This window comes from Alternaria atra, assembly GCF_907166805.1.
Source record: "Alternaria atra isolate CS162 genome assembly, contig: 19, whole genome shotgun sequence".
In the NCBI taxonomy this organism is placed as follows: Eukaryota; Fungi; Ascomycota; class Dothideomycetes; order Pleosporales; family Pleosporaceae; genus Alternaria; species Alternaria atra.
Window position 1 is genome coordinate 148,955 of NW_025091316.1, and position 23,163 is coordinate 172,117.

The 23,163-nt window shown below is 41.3% G+C and overlaps 3 protein-coding genes across 3 annotated transcripts; 1 reads left to right on the top strand and 2 right to left on the bottom strand.

Annotated features, from left to right (window-relative positions):
* Positions 1–89: 89 nt before the first annotated feature.
* Positions 90–1,831, bottom strand: ALTATR162_LOCUS211 (uncharacterized protein; the record flags this gene model as incomplete). Its single annotated transcript, XM_043307804.1, has 2 exons — positions 90–1,476; positions 1,539–1,831. 2 exons carry the CDS (start codon positions 1,829–1,831, stop codon positions 90–92), a joined length of 1,680 nt encoding a protein of 559 aa, XP_043163739.1.
* An 806-nt stretch (positions 1,832–2,637) lies between these two features.
* ALTATR162_LOCUS212 (uncharacterized protein) lies at positions 2,638–4,504 on the top strand (the record flags this gene model as incomplete). Its single annotated transcript, XM_043307805.1, has 6 exons — positions 2,638–2,798; positions 2,867–2,907; positions 3,009–3,186; positions 3,237–3,508; positions 3,591–4,218; positions 4,291–4,504. The coding sequence occupies 6 exons, from the start codon at positions 2,638–2,640 to the stop codon at positions 4,502–4,504; spliced, it is 1,494 nt and encodes a 497-aa protein (XP_043163740.1).
* Positions 4,505–5,373: 869 nt separating this feature from the next.
* ALTATR162_LOCUS213 (uncharacterized protein) lies at positions 5,374–5,985 on the bottom strand (the record flags this gene model as incomplete). Its single annotated transcript, XM_043307806.1, has 1 exon — positions 5,374–5,985. One exon carries the CDS (start codon positions 5,983–5,985, stop codon positions 5,374–5,376), a length of 612 nt encoding a protein of 203 aa, XP_043163741.1.
* Positions 5,986–23,163: the final 17,178 nt, after the last annotated feature.

Consider the following 23,163-nt stretch of genomic DNA (forward strand, 5'->3'; position numbering starts at 1 on the left):
CCAACAAAGAATCAAAACAGTGCAGGGAAGCGCGGGCATTGGAGAAACGAAAGAGTGCACACAAAATGCGCATGCAACTTCCATCATTCTTACGCCTCATCTTTAGTCTCGAGACCAAATTCCGTCTCAAAAGTATCCTTGAGCTTAATCTCTTTGAGGAACCACGTCGCCAAAAAGCCGAAGGCAGAAAATGCAATAAGAACATGCCAAACAGTCTTAAGTGCACCCTGGTACGTTTGTATAAGCTCAGTACGCGTCGGCTCGTGAAAGGCGTCAATGTAAGCAGCGGAGGCCCTCTCGTATGCCACGCCGTTCTGTAACAGCAATCGTAGATTCTCGTCGGTGATCTGCTTGGAGAGCTCTCCGAAGCGCGTGTTGAAGATGGCTGCTAGAATGGACACTCCCCAAATGGACCCAAGACTGCGGAGGAATCCCCAAGTAGCGGTTGACAAGGCGACGTCGCTTTCTGGAAGGCTGACCTGAACCGCCGGCAGCGCCGAGGTTGTTACAAGTCCGATACCGACCGCTCCTATTATTTGAAAGATTGTCCATTCGGCAGTTGATGAGGAAGAGTCAAGCATGGTAAGAAGCCCAGCGGCGGGGGTTATAAGGGCAAAGCCTATGATGTTCAACGGTTTGTATCGGCCTGTAGCAGTGATTAAGCCACCTGCAATGATTGCAAAGGGGAGCACTACGATAACAGTAGGCAAGGTCTGGACCCCGGATCGAGTGGGGCTACTCAACAACACTGCCTGGAAGTAGGGGGGGAGGAAGTAAGTGATCCAGTAGAGTATCATGCCGTGAAGGAAGACGAGTACGAAGGCGGTGAGCGAAGTAAGATTGGTGAAAATTCTTGCAGGAACGACTGGCTCCTTTTGTCCGCCGATAGCTTCATATACATGGAATCCGACTGGTCCAAGAAGTCCGAGCACGAGTGGTACGACTGTACGCCACGACGACCATGGGCGAAGTGTTCCTCCATAGGTTAGAGCGATCAGGATAGACACCACAGAAGACGTGAGGATGATGTTTCCGGTGTAATCAAGTCGCCTGAGTTTGTACTTCAGAGTCATCTCTTTTCCGTACTGAACTTGCAGGAAGGCAATCAAAAAGACCAGAGAGACGCCGGAAATGGGGAGACCAATGTAGAAGACCCAACGCCAGGAGGCTCGGTCGACCAGTATGCCTCCTACAAAAGGTCCCAGTGAAGAGCCAACAGCAAAGAAGGCAAAGACGACACCCATAACAGCGCCACGCTTTCGTTGCGGAACGAGGTCACATACAATGATGTCGATGAGCATGTTGACGCCCCCAAGCCCAACACCTTGTAGTGTACGTCCGGCGATGAGCATGCCAGCGGAAGTCGCTCCCCCAGCTATACCGCTGCCAAGCGCAAACACAGCGACTGTGAATATGGTAGGCCACCGGCGACCGAAGACATCGGCCAATTGTCCAAAGAGAGGCTGTACGACAGCGCTGATGTGGAGTTAGTCTTATGAAGCAATCCACAAATCTGAAGTCGCAAAGGTGGGACTAACCTGGAGAGGAACAATGCGTTGACAAACCATACATAGAGCTCACGGGAATCGAGCTCCCGAGCGACGCTGGGTAGCGCTGTGGCAGTAACAGTGGCCTCGATTGCGGTGAGAAGGGAAGTAAAATAGAGGCTGAGAATGATCATCCAGGATCGCCATCCGTACTGGGTTGTGTCCCTCTGGGGAATATCGTCTGCCTGACCTTCTGGTGCGAAGCTGGTCTCTAGATTGTTTGAGTGTTGTGTAGCTGAAAAGCCGTCCTTGATAGCGCCCTCGTGTGCCGTGGTCGTAGACATGTTGTTCGCGTGAAGAGGTTCCAGATTTTGAACGCAGGTGCAGATGTGGACGTCGGCGAAGACGATACAATACGTGCAAGTACAGGAGACGCGGACGAGAGATTTCGGCCTCCGCACCCCGTGGTCGTGCCTGCATTGTCGAATTCACCGGGATAAAAAGGAAATGGTGTAACAGGAAAGTGAAGTTGTAATCCGTCATGCTGGTCCGCCCAGTGTTTGCAATCCCCGACTGCTTATCTGCGTCGACCGGTAGATCGATCCCTGTTCGGCGTATTCGCGCATGTGTTGTGTTTACTCACAAGCTGAAAGTAGCGTGTAGGCCGAGACCCTTCACGGCGTTTTCGGCATTCTGATCAAAACCTCACGTAAACGAAAGCGTCCAAATACGGTCGGAAATATGCATCTCGGTTGCAGCATTGTATTTCGACCAACAAAGCTAGCATTCAGCCTTTGCTATCATGCATCGATTGTTTAAATCCGAGTTCTCCAACTTTGAATCCCTGCGCGTTCTAAGCACAACACGCTATGGCGGTTGTAAGATGGGAGAAGCTCTGGAAGTTGCTGCACAAATTGAAGTCGGGAATCTGTATTCATGAAGTTCACAGTGGTCGGTGCTCAGTACAAAAGCTGAAAAGCTAGCCGAGGATGCGCGAAAGGCTAGCGACACTATTACGGCCCATAATGCATCGTTGCGAGCAACAAAATATCGCCGTGCAAGCCAATACATGCTGAACGCGCCAGATCATACGGAGGAAGCCTTGGCGGTTACGAGGCTGGTAAAGAGTGAAGCCCTATTCAAGCAAACCATGGCGCTTCAGAAAGCTGTCACCGAGCATCAACTAGCCATCCCCTACGGCAAAGACATACCCCTTCCAGCATACTTGTATGTGCCAAATCAGTTTGGAAAGAGTGACGGTGTACCTCTGGTTATCAGTCTGGCAGGAGGAGGCTTCATGCAGGAGAAAATGTTTGTGGTATCTGCTTGTGCTGGGCCACGCCATCTCTACGAATGTTTGGTGGTAACGAGACTGCCAGTTTGAATGGATCTGCTGAAGCCATTCCGTCTTCAATCATTAGTAAGTCAATTAGCAATAATACCATAACTATCATGTGATCTAGAATCTAGATCATTGCACATTGCTGAAATTCTATGGGTATCAATCTCACAATTTGATAGGAAGACAACAACAAATGGAGATCGACATGTGCGATAATTGTGTGATCAAGGCATACCAGTTCCAGGCCGGATCACCCATCAATGGCGGATACGCACTTCAGGCGAATCACAGCTCTTTGACGGCAAGCTGTTCGAAAACTGGCTTCCCTTTAGCGACTTCGACAGCCCCTTTTGAAAGGTAAGAAATTACTGTGAACATATCATGAACCATGCCTCTGACTTTACCAGACCAACTCCTACCCCCACTACACCGGGAAAATGTACCGGCAAGACGTACACAATCAAGTCTGGTGACACTTGTCGATCAATCTCCAAAGCCGAGAACATCGCTACGTCGTGGCTTCTTGCGGATAATGGACTGAAGGCATTTTGTGCAGAGTTCCCTACCACAGGTGACCTCTGCATCCAGAATACCTGCAGCACCTACACAGTCCAAAAGGGTGACACTTGTCTTGATATAGCCAAGGCGAACAGGATAAGTCAGGTGCAATTATACACATGTACGTCCGTTCATTCCATGTGGAGAAGAAGACCTCTTCAGAAACATCAAAACCAGCTTACTAAGTTACCCCTCGTGATCAGGGAACCCAGTCCTTGGATATCTCTGCAACAGGATCGAAAAGTCCGTCGGCGACACCATCTGTGTAACTCCACCAGGTGACCAAGACTTCGAGCCCAACCCAACAACAACCTTAATCCCCACGCCTATCCCCACTGCAACGCCGACTGCAGCCCCAGTTCCAGGTGACCTTGCCAACGGCACCAACACTAATTGCGCCAAGTTCTACCAAGTCCAGCCAGAAGAATACTGCAACCTCCTCGTCATCAAGTTCAGCATCAGCCTCGACGACTTCCGCTTCCTCAACCAAGGCATCAACGACAATTGCACGAACCTCTTTGCATTTGAGAGCTACTGTGTCGAGCCCGTGGGCCCCGTGAATGAGTACCCGGGCCATCCCGACTACATGCCTCCTGCAACGTCGGTGCCGGAGATCCCGTACGACAGCCTCCCCAAGGCAACGTTTACCGCGCCCCCGATACTCGGATTGCCGACTCCATCGCCGTTGGCCAAGGGGACGAGGAAAGATTGCTTTCTGTTCATGAATGGCGCAAATTTGACCGTTGACGAGACGATACTGCAAGCGTATTCGTCGTCTTGTGCGGCGCTTGCTAAAGGATGGGGGGTTACATTGGAGCAGTTGGAGAACTGGTAAGTATTTTTGTTGACAGCCCATCATTTGTACGTATGTAGAAAGACGCGGAGTACTGACAATCAAACCAGGAACCCATGTCTCACAACTAACTCTACCGACTGCGCCCCAGCAAAAGACCTTCGATATTGCATGGCAGCATACAGCGGCGGCGGATCGCCCGTGAACGCCACCTTACCTGACGAAGCGGCAGGCTTCTATCCGATCAGAGAAGGCGCTATTGAGGGCTGTGTCGAATACGAAGCCGTCGTCCCTCCAATGACATGCCAGTCGTTCCTCGATTGAAACCGCATCACTATCGCGCAGTTGTATAAAATGAATCCCGCAGTAGGACCAGATTGCACGGGTCTATGGCTCAGTACGCCTCCTCCTCCTCCCCTCCTCCCCTCCATTGTCGCCATTCAATTTATCTAATAATTGTTTTGCAGACTACCGCTACTGCGTAAGCACCGACGCCCTCCCCACCGACATAATCTCCAGCACCTTCACACCCACCCCCACCCCGACATCCGCACCACCTACGTCCACTGCGCCCGCGATACCCGGTCCCACGCACCCCGGTACAGTTGCCGGTTGCAATAAATGGCATGTTGTTGGTTGTAAGTATATCCCTGTAGCAAAGACACTCCGGTGTCTTGCTTCATTGTTCAATAATGTGGGTTTGGCTAATGAGTGATAGCGGGTGATACTTGCTGGACTATTTCCCAACTTTACGGTATTGGGCTTGATACGTTTTATGAATGGTGAGTTTCTTTTTATAAGGCGATAAGCGGGGTTTGTGGTGCTAATGGAATGGTGATGTAGGAATCCGGCTGTCCAGAATGATTGCACGACGAATTTCTGGCCGGATTACGCGTACTGTGTTGGAATCTTGAGTTAAGCTTGATCCTTGCATGTGGGGTAGTTGGGGAAGCAGGGTGTGTAGGAATTGCGGTGTTTTTTGTACAATCTAGTAAGGTTGGAGGGGGGTAAATGGGGTATGCAGAGCAAGGGAATGGATGCATATCTACACTTAATACTGGGAGCTATAGTTGCCATTTTTCAGCTAAACAAGCCCGTTGAAAAAGACATATTGTGATGACCGCTACTCGACATACCCCGTGGAAGACATGGTAATAGCAACTTGGTCGAGGCCGTTTCCATCAGATGCATCTCTACCAAGTAGCCCAACCCCGCTCCATCGCCTCCTGCCACGGCCCATCCGTCTCATTCTGCGTCTTCCCATTCGCCGTCTCATGCATCGTTAAACCCACAAAATTCGCACCCGAATCCTCCGTATCGTTCTTCTGCATCGCATGCAGCGTGACCCTCACCGGCGGCAGGACTTCCGGTTCCCCCGCCTCTTCCGCAATCGGCGCATATTGCTCTTGCGGGATAGGATCGAAGAAAACGCGGCGGACCGGCCGCTTATCCGTGCGCCAGTTGGGTCCCTGGTAGTTGTACAGACGGCCATGGTGAAAGTCGCCGTAGGGGTCGTCGATGTAGCTTGGCACGAAGCCAGGGAGACCTCCGGTACCAGTGCTGTTGCCTGGAGCGTCGACTGCTTCGATTTGGCGCATGTAGTCTCCGCGGCTGCGCTTCTCCTCGCGATAATGCGCAATGCACGCTTCGTCGGATGCAGCGTCTTCACTTGAAGCAGGGAGGAAGAATATCTCTAGACGGAAGGGACAGGGGTAGTTTTGCAGCGGGGTACCGCGTCTGATGGCATCCAGGAGCTCGACTGGCTGGACGTTTTCTGCATTTACATCTTTGTGCGTGAAGTACATGGCGAAACTGTAGAGCGGGGGAAGTGGGCATGTTTCTCGGCCTTCGAAGATCATCAATGCTTCTTCCCCTGTGTGGTCTGTGAATAGGAGGACGTGTGTCTCCATGCGTTGGATGCGACTATGTGCGCCCATGCCTACTCTGCTAACAAATCCGCCTCTACGTGTTATTATGATAGGCTTAGATAGGATAAGATTAGAGTCTAGAATTGCGGTCTAGAGAAGGTAAGGGAAAGCAGCGTTATATAGTCCTAGTGTTTCCTAGAGCTGTAGTGTTGTAGTGGTGTTAGGATGCTGTACGCGCTACGTACGTTGTACGTAGCTTTAGCGAGGCTCGCTAGCGATTCGTCCTGTAAATAACACGAATATCTACAGACTATTAAAGTTCTGTTACTCGTGTTGTATCATAACCGTATAAGTAGCCTAACAATTAAACGCTACGATGCTGCTTTAAGACAATTAGCACGCTGGGTGAGAATACTATACATCTTAAGGGGAAGGCAAGTATTTTCACGACTAGTTGAAACCACTAATGTGCCCATGCGCAGTGTGCCTAGATTCATAGTGTGCCCCGCAGAACACTAACGCGCGTCTTAACACTACAACTCCAACGCGCAATAACTCTACAGCTATGGCCTAATTAATAAGGCAATTAAGATCTTAAGTCGTGAGGTTTAGAAGAACGCTTTACATTAAAGGAAGTTGCTAAAGAGCATAGTGTTGACCAGTTAACTCTGGGGCGGCGATAGAGAGGCGTAACAGGGCCTAGGGATGCTAGGGATGCTAGCAGGCAAGCTCTTAACCTACAACAAGAGTTAGAGCTTATACGATATATTAAAGGACTTACAAACAAAGGCTTACCTCCTACAAGAGAGATGATTAGGAATTTTTCATCTAACGTAGCCTATTAGCAGCTTAGCGAGAACTAGGTTACTTGCTCTATTAACTAACACGAGATCTATCTTATCTTAAAGTGGACCTCCGCTAACGTGGTTTACAAGCGAGTGACGCACCTAAGCGAGTGACGCACTTTTGCTAAGACCTTACTAAAACCACGACTACACACGACTATACAGCACCGTTAACAATAGTAATTAGAAATTGTAATACACTATTCTACTTAGAATCTACTTCTGCATCCTAATTACATGTGCGCGAGTTGTGTCCTACCTTACCGTAGCGTCCACATCGTCTTTAAGACGATTCGCCTATAAGGGGCTACGCTTAGGGAGCTATCGCACAGGTATACTAGAGTTGTATTTAATAGAGAAGAGAACTATAGGTAGCTAGGGTTCTAAAGGTCGTTTAGGGGGCAGCGGCTTAGGATAACTGTAACACAGGATAGCAGAGGCTAGGCGAGGGGGACGATTATGGTCTTAACATGTTTGCTTTTCTCGTTATCGCCTTAGCATCTAAACCTGCTTATAAACTGCGCCCTGCGCGTTAGCAGATAGGCAAGAAGTATTCATACGACCTCCCTACCTAGTGTAGTAATCCAGAGCCTTCCCCTACTATTCTCTTATAGTGTAAAGTAAATAATATTGCCTATAACTACCCCTTATATAATAATCCTTCCTCTCCCTAAGGCTAATAGGGATAGCTCCCTCTACACGATCCGCTAATTAAGCTAAGGTAGGGAGCTGAAGCTCTAGCCTCTTAAGCCTATTACGAACACTACGCAAGGAACCGCTAGAACAGGAGGAAGACGCACTCGCAGCGCTTTAGGAGCGCATTATAGTAGTTACGAAATAACGCAACGAACTACTAGCTCTCTAATAGCTACGCGAGCTAGAGGAAGAAGTCGCACAACTAGAAGGATGTGAACAAAGCGCAACCCTAGCCGGATCAAGGGACGATGCCCCTAGAGCGCAGGACCCCGCTACGCGCAGTCAAGGCGCCGCCGAGCCGATAGGTTCTGCGTATACGAAACGCACGCTGAAACCCAAAGACCCAGCGGAGTACCGGGGCAAAACAATAAAGGAACATCGCGAATTTGTTTATTCTTGTAAGATAGCTTTCTAATCGCTGCTATAGGAGTTCTATATATACTACGATAAAGTAATCTAGTCTATACAGTATATAGGAGGGGGAGAACCTAGGGAGCTTTAGTACTTGCACTTTAAGCGCACCTTTAAAGCGCAAGGGGAGATACTAACTTAGGAATACTTTAAGTAGTACCTGCTTAACTTACTCTCTAACCCTATTAACTATAGCTTAGAAGTAGCTGCTATGTAACAAAAGGACTTGACTATTTAATCTTTTACTACCTACCTTAAGGTTCTAGAAGATTAACTTACAGCCTATACTAAAGAATAAAGAGTGCAACACTTAATTACTAAGTTAAGGCCTAAACTATAGTAAGCTATTACTAACTATTATTAGATCCTAGTAACTAGAGAGGATCTTATTACATTAGCATCTACGCTAGAGAGGAATTTACAGGGAGCACCTTACGCGTATAAGTAACTTACCTAAAGCGCATTTAAAGGGAAGCGAAGGGAGGTTTCTCCTCTACTTCTACAGCGCGACTTACTTAAGAAACTAAAAGATAATTATGCTACTACGTGTTTTAAATACTAAAAGAAGGGGTACTACGCGAACGAGTGCTAAAGTGATAACCCTAACTATCTACTTATTAATATTAATAAGACAGAAAAAGGTTAAGCCTCCCTAAAATCCAAGGATTAGTAAGGCGCTTGCCTATAGATGTCTTACTAGGTATAAAGCGCATATACAGCGCTAGCGTTGATTCTAGTCTAGGAAAAGAACTAGGTGTTATCCTAGATCTTTAAGCAGATGTAAGCCTAATTTGCTAAAGGACAGTAGTAGAAATAAGCAAAACGCCTATTAAGAACGCAGAACTCCAAAAATTAGGATAGATTAGCGCGTAACGTTAAAGCACCTACGCAGCCTACACGTTCTAAGAGCGCTTAATATATAACAATACTATAAAGCGCTGCACTTACGTTACTACATATAGAGTAGATAAGGAAGGACTGCCCTTACTCCTAGGAAATCCTTTTTAAAACAATAGGACATTTTTATTAATTATAGCTACTAGAAGTAGCGCTAAGGAAATATAAAAGCTAACAGTAAGTTAGCAACTACTAGGAACCTTATAAAAGATGCAAAGCGTACTAGCTCTAACACCTACTTTTTAGGAATACTACAGGCTACTAGTACTAACCTAGAATATAAGGTACGCATATACAACGTCTATGCAGCGCAGGAGCTACGCATCCCTGCTGCTTTATCTTAGTACGCAGATATGTTTAATAATAAGAAGGTGGTCACTCTTCTAAGCTACAATAGCTTAGATTATATAATCTCTATTTAGCTAGGTAAAGAACTACTATATAAGCTACTATACACCCTCTCTTCTTATAAGCTTTAGCTGCTCTAAGAATATATAAAGGAAGCCCTCTGTAAAGGATAGATTTGCTATAGTATAAGCCCTGCTAGCGTACTAATTCCCTTTGTACTAAAGAAGGATAGTATACTCTACCTATGCGTAGACTATTAAGGCCTAAACGCTATTACTATATAAGATTATTACCTGCTCCTGCTTATTAGAGAGACCCTAGACTGCCTGTTAGGCGTACGTTACTATACTACTCTTAATCTAAAAGATGCTTACTACTGTATACAAATTAGAGCAGGGGACAAGTAGAAACAGCCTTTAGAACCTAATACAGGCATTTTAAGTACTTAGTTATGCCTTTTAGGATTACTAACGCCATAGTAAGCCTTTAAGTATATATTAATAAAGCGCTAAGCGGGCATTTAGACTATATATGTGTAGTGTACTTAAATAATATACTTATCCATAACGTGGTTTACAACCGAGTCGGCTACCTAACCGAGCTGGCTACTTTACCCTACTAAAATGCCTAAGCAGCAATGCATTACATTACTACAACAAATTTTTGTACTATCGCGACAGTGTAGTATTATTTAGAAGCTTCGCTATTATCTATATCCTCTATTTCTACCTTACAGGTGCGAGAGTTATGCCTAACCTCGCTGCAACGGCCGCAACGCCTCTCTGCGCGCACCCTCTTTATAGGCGTCTCGCTGTCCTTACGCCTACTACCGTCTATTTTAGCAATTAAGTTAGATACCTCACTAACTGTTAGAGTCTCCTTTGCGCGTATATACCGCCTTTTACAAGTCTTGCGCTTTATGAGCGTGTTAACAGCGTCTTTAAGGCGGCCTATTTCCTCCTGCACTAACACTATATTATAAGCTATCTGCTAAGCGCCTTTACCTAGCTGCTTAACCTGCTCGTCTAATAAGCTTACTAGTAACTCTTAGTAGTTTCGCATATAATTTTAAATTAGCGTAGATTGCGCCTCTATCTTACAGGCGTTGCGTAGTATTTACGCCTCCTAAGTAATAGTGCCTAGTGCAGGTAGCGTTAGCGTACGCAGCTACACATCTAGCTTTAATAACATAGCCTCTAGGTCATATAGGACTAGTCTAGTACCTTAAAAGCCTGCGCGAACGTTCTCTAGTGTAAACGTCTTCTTATAAGCTTCCTTAAAGGCTAGTAGGAAGGTTTCCTTGTTAATATAGTAGATGCGGCTGCGTGCTAAGAGCAAGATCCTATCGCTGTAGTAGCGCTTTAACAGCGAGTAAGGGACAACGTTAAGAGGCTGCAGGAGGTGCGATAGGTAAGGTAGCATGCAGAGAGCGATAATCTTGTTCTCCTTGCAGTAGTCCTAGAAATCTACTAAGTAGTAGCTCTTATAGTCGTTAATAATAAGCAGCCTATATGCCCTAATAGAGGACGCCTTTGTATAAGCATTAAAGTGCTTAAGCTACGTAAGCGCGAGGTCGTTGTTAATCCAGCTAGTAGGAGAGATAGTAATAATCTAGTCGCGAGGTAGATCTACAAACTAGGAGGTAATAAGAACCTTCCCTGCAAAGATAAGGAAGGGCAGGATAACGCGCCTTATCGCAGAGGCGCCTTAGACTAGAGTTACCTACTCGCGAACGCCAGGCTGTAATTTCTACTGTTTCCTAGGTTTCTCTAAGCCTATAACAACAAGCTAGGAAGATATCTTGCCTATTATAAAGCTAGACTTATTAAAATTCTAGGTATCCTCGTCTGTAATACTATGCTCCGCCTTCATTAATTGAACAAGCGTGAACCATAGCCTAATAACCGCTAGGTCCTTACAGACAGCTCGCTAGTAATCGTACGGACGGCTCCATCGTGTTCGTAGCTTAGGTGTACGCTTAATAAAGTTATTAACCTAGTTCTTGCCTGTAGAATTTCTACTACGCTCTCTTAGCAGTCTATTAGCTATATCTCGTACGTGTGCTTTTAAGGGCGGTATACTACGTAAACCCTCTTTAATTATACGCTGTACAATTGCCTCCTCTTCTAGCTTTGTAAGGCGTTTTATATTTAGCTCGCAGTCGCGTCAAGGGCGTGTCCCAGCGCGTTAGTCTTGGAGCGTAGATTAAGGGACTTAGTAGACTGCTGCAGCGCGTCTTACGCTTTAAATCTGCTTAGATGCGATATTAGAGATAGCAATATGTATTTCTCCTTTAGTATAGGTCTTTTGCACGTCACGTTGTTAAGACATAACGTGTTGTTGTTGCGTAGGCAATTTAGTGGGGTAAAGTGGCCGACTCGGTTGTGAACCACGTTACCTATAATAATAATATTATGCTACTCTAGCGCGTGCTACGCGCTGTACTTTAATTATTAAGGGAAGCTAAATTGCATGTGAACCTAAAGAAATGCACTTTCGCGGCTAGCGAGGTACATTTCCTAGGATTTATTATTATAAGACAAAGTATACGCGCTAATCCTACGCGCGTTAAGACTGTTGTATAATAGCTAACACCCACTAACATTAAGGAGCTACAATCCTTTTTAAGCTTTGCAAACTTCTATTAACGCTTTATTAAGCACTACGCTGTAGAAACAGCACCCCTTATAGATATCCTAAAAGGGAAATAAGCGTTCTATTAGAATAAGACTATAGATGCCTCTTTTAAAAGGTTAAAGAGCTGCTTTATAGGTACGCCTATTTCGCGCTATTCTAATAAAACGCTTCTGATCTACACTAAAACAGATGCTTCTACATTTACTATCTTAGGCATATTATTACAATTATTTAAAGATAAGAAATAGTACCTAGTTGCTTTTATCGTAAAGAAACTCTAAAGTGCAGAGTTAAATTATAATGTAAACAATCCAGAACTTCTAGCTATTGTATATAGCTTTAAGTAATAGTAGTACTACCTAAAGGGTGTATAGTACACTATACAGGTCTTAACTAATTATAACAACCTACGTTTAATGCGCTTAGTATAAAAGCTTAACCTACGTTTAGCACGCTAGGCTCTCTATTTAGGAGCTTTTAATTTTAAGGTAAAGTACTGCCTAGAGAATACTAACCTAGTAGATAGTCTTTCTAGAAGAGTAGATTACGAACAGGAAAACTTGTCCTTAACTTAGTTATTGTCTACCTTACAGAATAAGCTTCTAATAAGAGTGGAGTATAATAGAGTAAGTGGATTTACAACGAGGCTTAGTCTAGTAGGCGCGTGTAAGACGCACGTAGCTAATATTTCCAGAGCTATAAAGGTCCCTACTACTAGCACTATAGGATGTATACTATGCGTACTACGCTTACTAGCTAGGGTACTAGTTAGTAGCAAACTTGCATTAGTAAAGTTAGAAGCTTTAATAGATATACTACTCTAGTTGTAGCAAAGGGACGCCTTTACCTAGTGGTAGGTCGTAGACTCTAAGTAAGTAACGCGCACTTAAAGCAGCAGAAATGCGCCTATTTATCGCATTAACAAAAAGGAAGTCCTAAGATATAATACTAGAATTTATGTTCTAGAGGAACTAGCTATTAGGCAAGAGATTTTATCTTAGAACTATAACACACGTATAGCAGGCTACTTTAGTACACGTAGGACGCTTAAGCTTATTAGTAGGCTATACTATTAGCTATTACTTAGCTAAGACGTTTAGAAATACGTAAGAACGTGTGCTGTATGTTAAAGGAGCAAAGCTCTATAATATAATAAGTATAGTAAGCTTACGCTACTACTAATTCTGAAGAATATCTTTAAAGAAGTTTCTCTTAATGTTATTACAAGGCTACTACTAGTAAAAGGCAACTTAGGTTGCGTCTTTAATGTAGTACTTGTAATAGTTACCTACCTCTCTAAGAAAGCAATCTATATACCTGCTTTAAAGACCTAGGACGTAAAGTAATTTGCTAAATCCTACTTTTAATAGGTTATCTTGTAGCATAGAACATAGAAAGGTATTGTATTAGACTAGGGTTTAGTCTTTACCTTTACATTTTAGACAGAAATCTGTTACTAACTATAGGTATAGCGCAGGCTTAGTATAGCCTTCTATTTACAAATAGATAGGTAAATAGAACGCTAGAACTAGACTATAGAGTAATATCTAAGGATATTCGCTTCTAATAAACAAGATAACTAGGTTTCCCTATTACTAACAGCCTAATTTACTTATAATCATTTAATCTATAAGTTAATAAAGACAACTCTATTCTATATAGTATATAGCAAACACCTCTTACTTCTATTGCTTCCTAAGGAAAGCAGGCAAGAGGGGGAGATACCAGACGAGATTAATAGAGTTAGCGTATATACAGCTTACGCGCAGTAGTAAAGGAATACCTTTTAAGAGTATAAGAGTAATAAAGCTAATACTATAATAAGAAATATAAAGAAGTAAAGAGAAGTTGTTAGAACTTAAGTAAGAACTCTAATTAGAGTCCTAGAATAGGTAGCAACGCAACAGTAGTTTGTAAGCTCTAGGTTAAACTAGCGCTAGTAACGCGCAAGCTTAACGCTAGTAGTAATTCCTCTAGCGTTAGACTTAGGAGTCGCAGCGTTATTAACAGCAGTATTATACTAAGTACAAAGCTAGTACAGGCGATCAAGACGGCCGTTTATCTTAGTAGGCACCTGTTTAGATTAGCTAACGCGCAGCGCTTATAAGGTATCTTAGTTACTTACTAAGGTATAACCACCCTGGTTTCTAGCAGTACAGTGCCTACAGTAGTAATACTTAGACTTCTTACATATCTTCTTCTACTTAGTAACGTTCTAAGCGTAGCGCGTACAAGTTGCAACTAAAGTAATATAGTTAGCGCACTTTTTAATGTCGCTAAACGTAAAAGGACGAGCACTACATAAGTAGGATTTCTTAATAAACTTAGAATTAGGATAATAAGCTTAGGATTAGGATAATAAACTATTATTACAGAGCGTAGTTTGCGTTAAAGGTGCGCTTAAGTAGTGTAGAGGTGTTATTGCGGTAGTAGTGAGCAAGAAAGGAAGACGAAAAGTTTTTATATTACAACAGCAAACAAATAGTTACTACAATAAAATTCGTAAACAACAATCTGCGTTTATGTCTACGAAAATTTAGTTACCCTAAAATAGGAAGTAAAACAACGTTCCGCATTTACAACAACAATGTAAGTTGCGTTTCTTACTTACCTAAATTAACATTTACTACAACATAACGTAGCTCAAATAATAAACAAGCGTAACACATTTTGCGACGGTAACGCACCCTTACAACGCAAGCGTAACGCTCGCTAGGCGTACGGTATCTAGACACTCTTTTCCTAATTTTCCCTCTAAGGGTTTAGGTTTTTATTAAGGCTAGGACTGTTGTAGACGCTAGCCTAGAGGAGGAGACTCTGTAACACGGGATAGCAGAGGCTAGGCGAGGGGGACGATTATGGTCTTAACATGTTTGCTTTTCTCGTTATTGCCTTAGCATCTAAACCTGCTTATAAGCTGCGCCCTGCGCGTTAGCAGATAGGCAAGAAGTATTCATACGACCTCCCTACCTAGTGTAGTAATTAAGAGCCTTCCCCTACTATTCTCTTATAGTGTAAAGCAAATACTATTGCCTATAACTACCCCTTACAATAACCTTCTGCTAGGCTCGCTTGCACAGAATTAGGGTGTTTAGGGGGCACCTGGATTCTGCGGACAGTGCACGTAACTAAAATATTATTAAGGGTTTACTAACTAGGCTCTAGCCTATTACATTACCCCCCTCCTCCCTGTCCTTTAGAGAGTATCTTGTTAAAAATTTTCTAGTAGGCGTCCTTCTTTGTCGTAGTATTCTCTTGTATATTCTTCCTATTAATCTAAGGCTTCTGTATTCTCTAGGATTTATACTAGTTTAAGGGTTGTTTAGTAGTATCCTTTCTACTTAGCGTTAAAGTACAGTTTCTATCTACGTCCATAGCATTGTAGTTGCTCTTCTAAGATCTGCTCTACTACCTACTCGTCATTACTATTGATCTGTAGCGGTAGCGGCTAGTAGTTGTCCTAAACATAGCTAGGCAGTAGGTTAGAGTTTGCTAGGCGTAATCTGTTAACATAGAAAACAGGGTAATAGCCTTTGAGGGTGCCTAGCTTAACTAAATAGCTATTAATTACTTTACTTATTATATATTTAGCGCTTTTCTAGTGTAACTATTATAATAGATAGCATATTTAGTGTTGCTTCTTAAGTTTTAGCTAAACCTTATTACAAACCTTGTATTTCCTTGCTTCTTTCTAGTGCCTATTAGTCTGCTTTTCTTATTTAGCTTGTGCTATAGCTATACTCGCTTATGCTAGCTTAAACACGTCTTAGAATTTAGCTATAATAGCCTTAGCCTTGTTACAGTCTAAACGTTCTTTAGCAGTGTACCTTTTCTTTTTAGCTTCTAGTGGGGTGTCTAGCTAGAGAGGATCTACGTTGTACCTACATTAGAGGAAGCACAGGGTAACTCTTGGCAATGTTGCATCCCTCCTATTAATAGCGATCTAAGCTATAATGTAGTACTTTACTTAATCCTCTTGTAACTAGCTAATAAACGCTTAGATATATACTTCCTACACGCTGTTTATTTATTTTGTTACTCTATCAGTCTATAAGTAGAAGGTAGTAGAAAGCTATTAGTTAATCTTAAGGATCTTATAAAAGCGTTTTTATAGGACAATAACAAACTAGCTACCTCTATTAGACGTAATCGCGTTAAGCAACTAGTAGTAGGCTACTACTTATCTAATAAACACTTATACTACTATTTCCGTTCTAATATCTAGTAATAGGATAAAGATAGACCCTTTGCTTAGTTAGTTAGTAACGACTAGAAGGCAGGTTATACCTTTGCTCTCTAGTAGTCCTTTAATAGAGTCTATCAAGATTTCTTTCTATACCTTATTAGGTAGTAGCAATAGTTTTAGGAACCCTTAGGTACCCTCACTATATAGCTTCGTCCTTCTATAAGTATTGTAGTTCCTTACGTAGCGTCTAATATTATCTAACATACCTAGCTAGAAGAAGTCTTAAGCTACTATCCTGTACCTAATTTCCCTGCCTAGGTAGCTAGCTAAAGGGGAATTGTGTGCTTCACTAATAATTTAGGTGCGCAACTTCTTGTTGTTATGCACTTATTTCCTGCTGTTGTATAATAGTTCTCCTTAGTTATTAACTAAGCACTCTAAGATCGGGCATTTTACGCCTAGGCTAGGAGGGAACCTTCGTTCCTAATCTAGCACTACTTTCACAGCGCCCTTGTATCACTAATTGTCTTTTAGGGCCTCTAACTATAGCTCCTTAAGCTTGTTAGGTTGTTCTAGCTTATCGCCCTAGCTAGCTAGGCCCTTAGGTTTAACTTGTTCTATAAGCGCCTTACTGTAGTGCTCTACCTATTCTATGCTGCTTTCGCTTACAGCAGGAACTAGGTCTTCTAATTATTCCTTAGTTGTGTTAGGACGTACTTTTATTTGTCCTACGCGTATCCTTGTAGACATTACCTAGCTTACTAGTAGATTATCTTGTTCCTTACTACTCTCTTTGTAGTACCAAGAGGTTAGCTTTAGGACCTGAATAATACGCTTTTAGAGGCGCTTATTATCTGTATCTTTAGGTAGGTCTTACTCTCTACATAAGAGTGCATTAGCTTATACGTTCTGCTTCCCTAGTCAGTACAGGATCTCTATGTTAAACTAGCTTAACATCGCTGCCTAGTAGACTTAACGTTTGCTTAGTATCTTTAGTTTTGTAAAGTTGTAAAGATCGTTTAAAGATAATCTAGGGTTAGTTCTTAGGGAGTAAGTAGGCGACGATAGACGAGAGGGTTATACTAGCACGATTAGTAGATCGATGTAATAGTACGAGGTGTGTTAGCACAATTAGTAGATTAATGTAATATTACAAGGGTTAGAGAATTAAGTAGTAGTCCTTAGATTAAAACTTGAGTTAAACATAATAACTATAGGGGTGTATTGTCTACTATCTATATACTAATAAGTCTTGCGCTCTTATACAAGCGTGTAAGTAATTGTAGAAGAGTAATAATGTAGTATTCTATTTATTAGCTAGCTAGTGTTCCTCGTAGAAGAGTAAACTGCTTACAGTTAAGTGTTATTAGCTTATAGACAATTAGTTACGTAATTACAGCGTAGTTGCTGTGCCGCAATCCTTTAACCGTGCCGTATGATTCTTTAAAGTGCTTACGCTAACCCCTAGGTGTCCCCTAGTCTAGATCGTAACACTATCCTCCACTAGAGATTTGTCCTTAAAATACGTTACTAATTTGTAGTTTGTATTATTAACTAAGGCTTGCCTAGCGTTATAAGTAAGGTAGTTGTTATTTCCTTCTCCTACTAACGTCGCTTACGCCTTAGCTCTAAAATTGTTTAAGCTAACTATCCTACTAAAGCTCCTTGTAACTATTGTTTTCTAAGAGGTTGCATTTATTACGTTATGCCTAATTCTTATCTAAAGTGTGCTGAGTGCACTTAGTTAGGGCAGGCATGCGTAAACATGTCCTAGTAGTCCTTAGATCGTACTCGCGTTAAGTATTAAAAGAAAGTTGATAATAATAAGAAATTACTTGTAACAGCAGTTTCGCTATTATAATAGAATAAGAAGATTCTAAAGTAAACAGAAGAACGGGCTCGTAAGAAGGCGCTTTGTTTAGCTTTATACATAGAGGCAGCTAGTAAAATAGAGGTAGCGTAGGAGATATATTTTCTAGCTGCTTCTATTCGTATAGAGCACTCGCCTACTATAGAGGCTATAATAGGGTTAATTAATGCCTCTGTTGCTAATTATAGTAGTTCTAAAGGTGTTGTTAGTAGTTTACAAGGTTCGTGTCTAGTTTCTATGTATTGTTGCTGTCTAGGTAGTCTAACTATTTAATTAAATACTCTTTTCTGTCACTATTACTACAGTATACGAGGATCTTCTTAACTTTAATGACGTTGTTTTCTTCTATTTTAGAATAAAAGGTTTTTTATAATAGCGTTTCTAGGCTGCTTGTTCTAACATTTGATGTAGAATCTTAGGTAGATTTTTGCATTAGGTAGAAGGTTACGTGTATAAGTAACTAGTCCCTTCTAGTTTAGAATTAAAAACGATCGAACCTTAACGTAGTTAAGTCCCTTATTTAGTTACTTAGTATAAAAATTCTTTATAAGTAAGTAAACTTTCTCCCCCTTTTTTAGCTAAAGTGCTGTTTTAAATTTTTCATCAATAATAACATGCTTTAGCGTTAAGCCTTCTTAAGTGTAGCTTTAAGCGTATTATGTACTATCTTTAGCTTATTAGCTGTTGCGATAGCTTATAAGAAGACCTTTACACTAGAGAACGTTCGCGCAGGGTTTTAAGGTGCTAGGCTAGTCCTATACGACCTAGAGGTTATGTTATTAAAGCTAGATGTGCAGCTGCGTGCGCTAACGCTACCTACACTAGGCACTGTTACCTGGGAGGCGCAAACACTGCGTAACGCCTGCGAGATAGAGGCGTAATCTACGCTAATTTAAAATTACATGTAAAAATACTAAGAGTTACTAGTAAGCTAATTAAATAAGTAAGTTAAGCAGCTAAGTAAAGGCGCTTAGCAGATAGCTTATGATTTAGTATTAATGCGAGAGGACGTAAGCTGCCTTTAAGACGCTGTTAACACGCTAACAAAGCGCAAGACTTGCAAAAGGCAGTACGTACGCGCAGAGTAGACTCTAACAGTTAGTGAGGTATCTAACTTAATTACTAAAAAGGAGGGTAGTAGGCGTAAGGACAGCGAGACGCCTATAAAGAGGGTGCGCGCAGAGAGGCGTTGCGGCCGTTGCAGCGAGGTTGGGCACAACCCCCGCACCTGCAGGGTAGAAATAGAGGATGTAGACAATAGCGATGCTCCTAGTTAATACAATCCTGTTATATATAGTATAATAATCTATTATAGTATTATACTGCTTTCTTGTATAGGCACTGCGCTAGTGCTTAGTAGGACGCTTGATAGGGTAGGTTGCTCGATAGTGAACCACGTTAGTACAAATAGCATATAACAATAAGCTTTTAGAGTCTATAGGATAGACTCTATTCCACGCGAGCATACGAGACACCCAAATCTCTATACGTACATTTCCTAGTAAGAAATTAGAAGTAGCTACTTTAAAGGCTAGTAGGAAGGTTTCCTTATTAATATAGTAGACGCAGCTGCGTACTAAGAGCGAGATTCTATTACTATAGTAGCGCTTTAACAGCGAGTAGAGGACGACGTCTAAAGGCTGCAGAAGGTGCGATAAGTAAGATAGCATACAGAGAGCGATAATAATATTCTTCTTATAGTAGTCCTAAAATTTTGTTAAGCAGTAGCTATTATAGCCTGTCGCAGAGACGCCTTGTACTAGAGTAACCTACTCGCGATCGCCAGGCTATTGTTTCTTCTGTTTCTTAGGTTTCTCTTAGCCTGTAACAATAAGCTAAGAGGATATCTTGCCTATTATATAGCTAGACTTGTTAAAGTTCTAGGTATTCTTATCTATAATACTATACATTGCCGTTATTAATTAAACAAGCGTAAACTAGAGCCTAATAACTGCTAGGTCCTTGCAGACAGCTCGCTAGCGATCGTACGGACGGCTCTACCGCGTGCGCAGCTTAGGTGTACGCGCGATAAACCTGTCTACCTAGTTCTTGCCTGTAGGCTTCCTGCTACGCTCTCGCAGCAGTCTATTAGCTATATCTTATACGTGTCCCTTCGAGGGCGGTATGCTACGTAAAGACTCGTCGAGTACACGCTGTACAATCGCCTCCTCTTCTAGTTTTGTAAGGCTCTTCTAATCTAGCTTACAGTTGCGTTAAGGGTGTTTTACGTTGCGTCACCGCTGTATTGTCCTTCGGGGAACGTTGTAGATTGCCTTAGCGTGTCGCAGACTTTTTAGTCAGTTACATTAGATATTAAAGATAGCAAGCTGTACATTAGCTTTATTGTAGAGTCTAGCGGCTTTGTAGTGTTAAGACATTACGCGTTGTTGCTGCGCTGGCGTTTTGGTAGGGAAACTAGGGCGCACGATGGTGAACCACGTTATAGGTAGTAGCGATATCTAATTGTTCTGTTGTTTATTAGCATATATTTGTAGATAGGCTTTTAATATACGATTAGTTTGCTTAGTCTATCTATCTATGTACAGGTAGTAAGCTGTTAATAGCTTCCTTTTAGTTCTAATTATAGTAAATAATATTATCTAAAAGTTTAAAGTAAGGAGCTTATTTCTGTTACTAATAAGTAACTTTAGTATACTGTAATATCTAATATTTTAATTATAAATAATATATATAAGCTGTACTGCTGTATAGTCTTTTCTAAAGGCAATTTACTTACCTTATTTGGTAAATTAATTACCTACTTCAAGAATTACATTATAGGATACTTTGGTAATGGGGTCTCTTAAGACTAGCAGGCCCAAAATAAAGTCTATAGAGATGTCTAACTATAGTGCGTTAGGCAACTTTATTAGTTACATCTCTATGTAAGGTGCCTAGGTACTATAATCAATCTTCTAATAGTCTACGCATTTAGCAATAAAAGAGGCGATCTTGTCCTTTACTCCTAGAAACTAATAATTTCGTTTAATAAGTTCTATAGTTCTTATAATACTAGGGTAACTATATACAGGGTAGTTATAATGTTATGCAATAATTGCTTCTTGTAAATCTTCTAGTACTTCGTGTATAATAGTTATTATTAGGGTATTTAGCGTCTTAGCTAGTGCTAGTGATCTATCTTTACTAACTTTAAGTATCGTAGTATCAATAGTTTCCTTTGTTCTAGTAATATTATATCTTTAGCTAAGAGCGTCTGCTCTACTTTTATCTTTTCCTAGCGTATATATAATCTTAAACTTATATTATCTTAGTAACTCTAACTACTAGGCCTAGCGTTAGTTAAGTACTTTAGTAGTTGTAATGTTAACTAAGTTCTTATAATCTGTGAATATTATTAGTTCTAAGTAGCTTTCTGCGTATACTCTCTAGTACTGTAAGTATGCGATAATACTAGTCGCTTCTTATTGTAAACGTCGTAGCGTTCTTCTAGCCTTAAGAATTTGCGAGAGTAATAGGCAATAGGATGCTAGCTGCCCTTGTGCATTTAGCTAGCACATCTTCTTAGTACGAGATCTAATGCATTAGTATTAAAGCGTAGTAGTTGTCCTACTTAGAATATCCTAAAGTATAGTAGTTCTATACTTGCTTTCTTAAGCGTTTAGAAGGCGTTTTTAGCTTCCTAGCTCTACTCAAAAGGTGTATTCTTTCTTATAAGTCTAGTTAGTAGAATAGCTATCTTAAAGTAGTCCTTAATAAACTATTAATTAAAGTTTAGAAATCTAAAAAAGGACTATGTCTTCTTTACTGTTTTTAGTGTTAGCTATTCCTTAACTACCTTAATCTTTTCTTTGCTTATGCGTACTCTATCAACCCCTACGATGTAACCTAGGAAGTCTACTTCTTTCTTATAAAATTTACACTTTTTAAGTTTTGCTTGTAAGTTATAGTTGTCTAGGCACTTTAACGCTGTATACACATGTTTAATATAGTCTTCTTTATTTTCAAAGTAGATAAGGATATTATCTAAGTATATAACAATGAAGATGTCTAAGTAGGCTCTTAACACGTTGTTAATAAGTTCCTAGAATGTTACTAGGGCGTTTGTAAGCCTAAACAGCATAACAGTGTGTTCGTAGTGTCCGTATCTTATTTAGAACGCTGTCTTCTATTCTTTACCTTTCTTAATCCTAATAAGGTAGTATCTGTCTTTTAGATCTAGTACTATAAGGATCTTTACTTAAGATAATTAATCCTAGAGTTCTGTAATATTTAGTAGTAGGTATTGATTTTTTATTATAATGTTGTTTAGTTTACAATAGTGTACGCATATCTATAGTAGTCTATTCTTCTTTAGTACAAAGAGTATAGGGAATCCTGCTAGGGACATAGAAGGTCTTATATATCCTTTCTTAATATCATTTTCTAGCTTTTCCTTAAGTATATTAAGTTCTTCCTCTAATAATAGATATATTAGCCTAAAGGGTAGAGTTTTCCCTTCTTCTAGGATAATCTTATAGTCCTAGGCTTAGTACTTTAGTAAAGCTTTGCTATCTACTACTACTATAAAGAGGTGCTACAATTCTTTATACTCTTTTAGGATAACTAGAGTTACGCGTTTCTCTGTTACTCTAACTTTGTTATCTAGGGGTGCCCTTCTAGTATTTATTAAGTTAAACTCTTATAACTTAAGGCTGTTCTTGTACGAGGCTTGCTTTCCTTTAGTAAGATAGTTCTTAGTCCTCCTCTTATTTACTATCTAGTCTTATTAATGCGTACGCTAGCTTATAGTTGCGCTTGATCTATAGCACTTAAATAAGAACGTCTTTAACTTCTAGTTAATCTACAGATTGTGTTTTTATAACTAGGGGAGTCTTAATAGAATGTTGTAGGTAGCTAGTCTAAAGACGTCTAGATCTAAATTTTCCTAGTAGTCCTAGGTACGGAGTGTTACTTTATTAACCTTGTGTGTAATTGTAGTTTTGCCTAATATAGGCTAACTATTAGCAACGTGTAGTAAGTAGCCTTCTTCTTTCTTTAGTAGTCTTAGTCTGGCTAAGAGTACTACTTAAGCAGAAATGTAATTTGCTTGTAATCCTAAATCTAGTAGTGCTTATATCTGTATTTTATTAAGCTTTACTGCGAGCTTAAGGAGCGTTAAGGAGTTTATGCTGTTAATCTTCTTAGCAGTTCTAGGTGTATTAGTGTAGCAGAGTACCTAAGGGATCCGTAGATCTAAAGGGCTATCGGACTTAGAGATAACACGG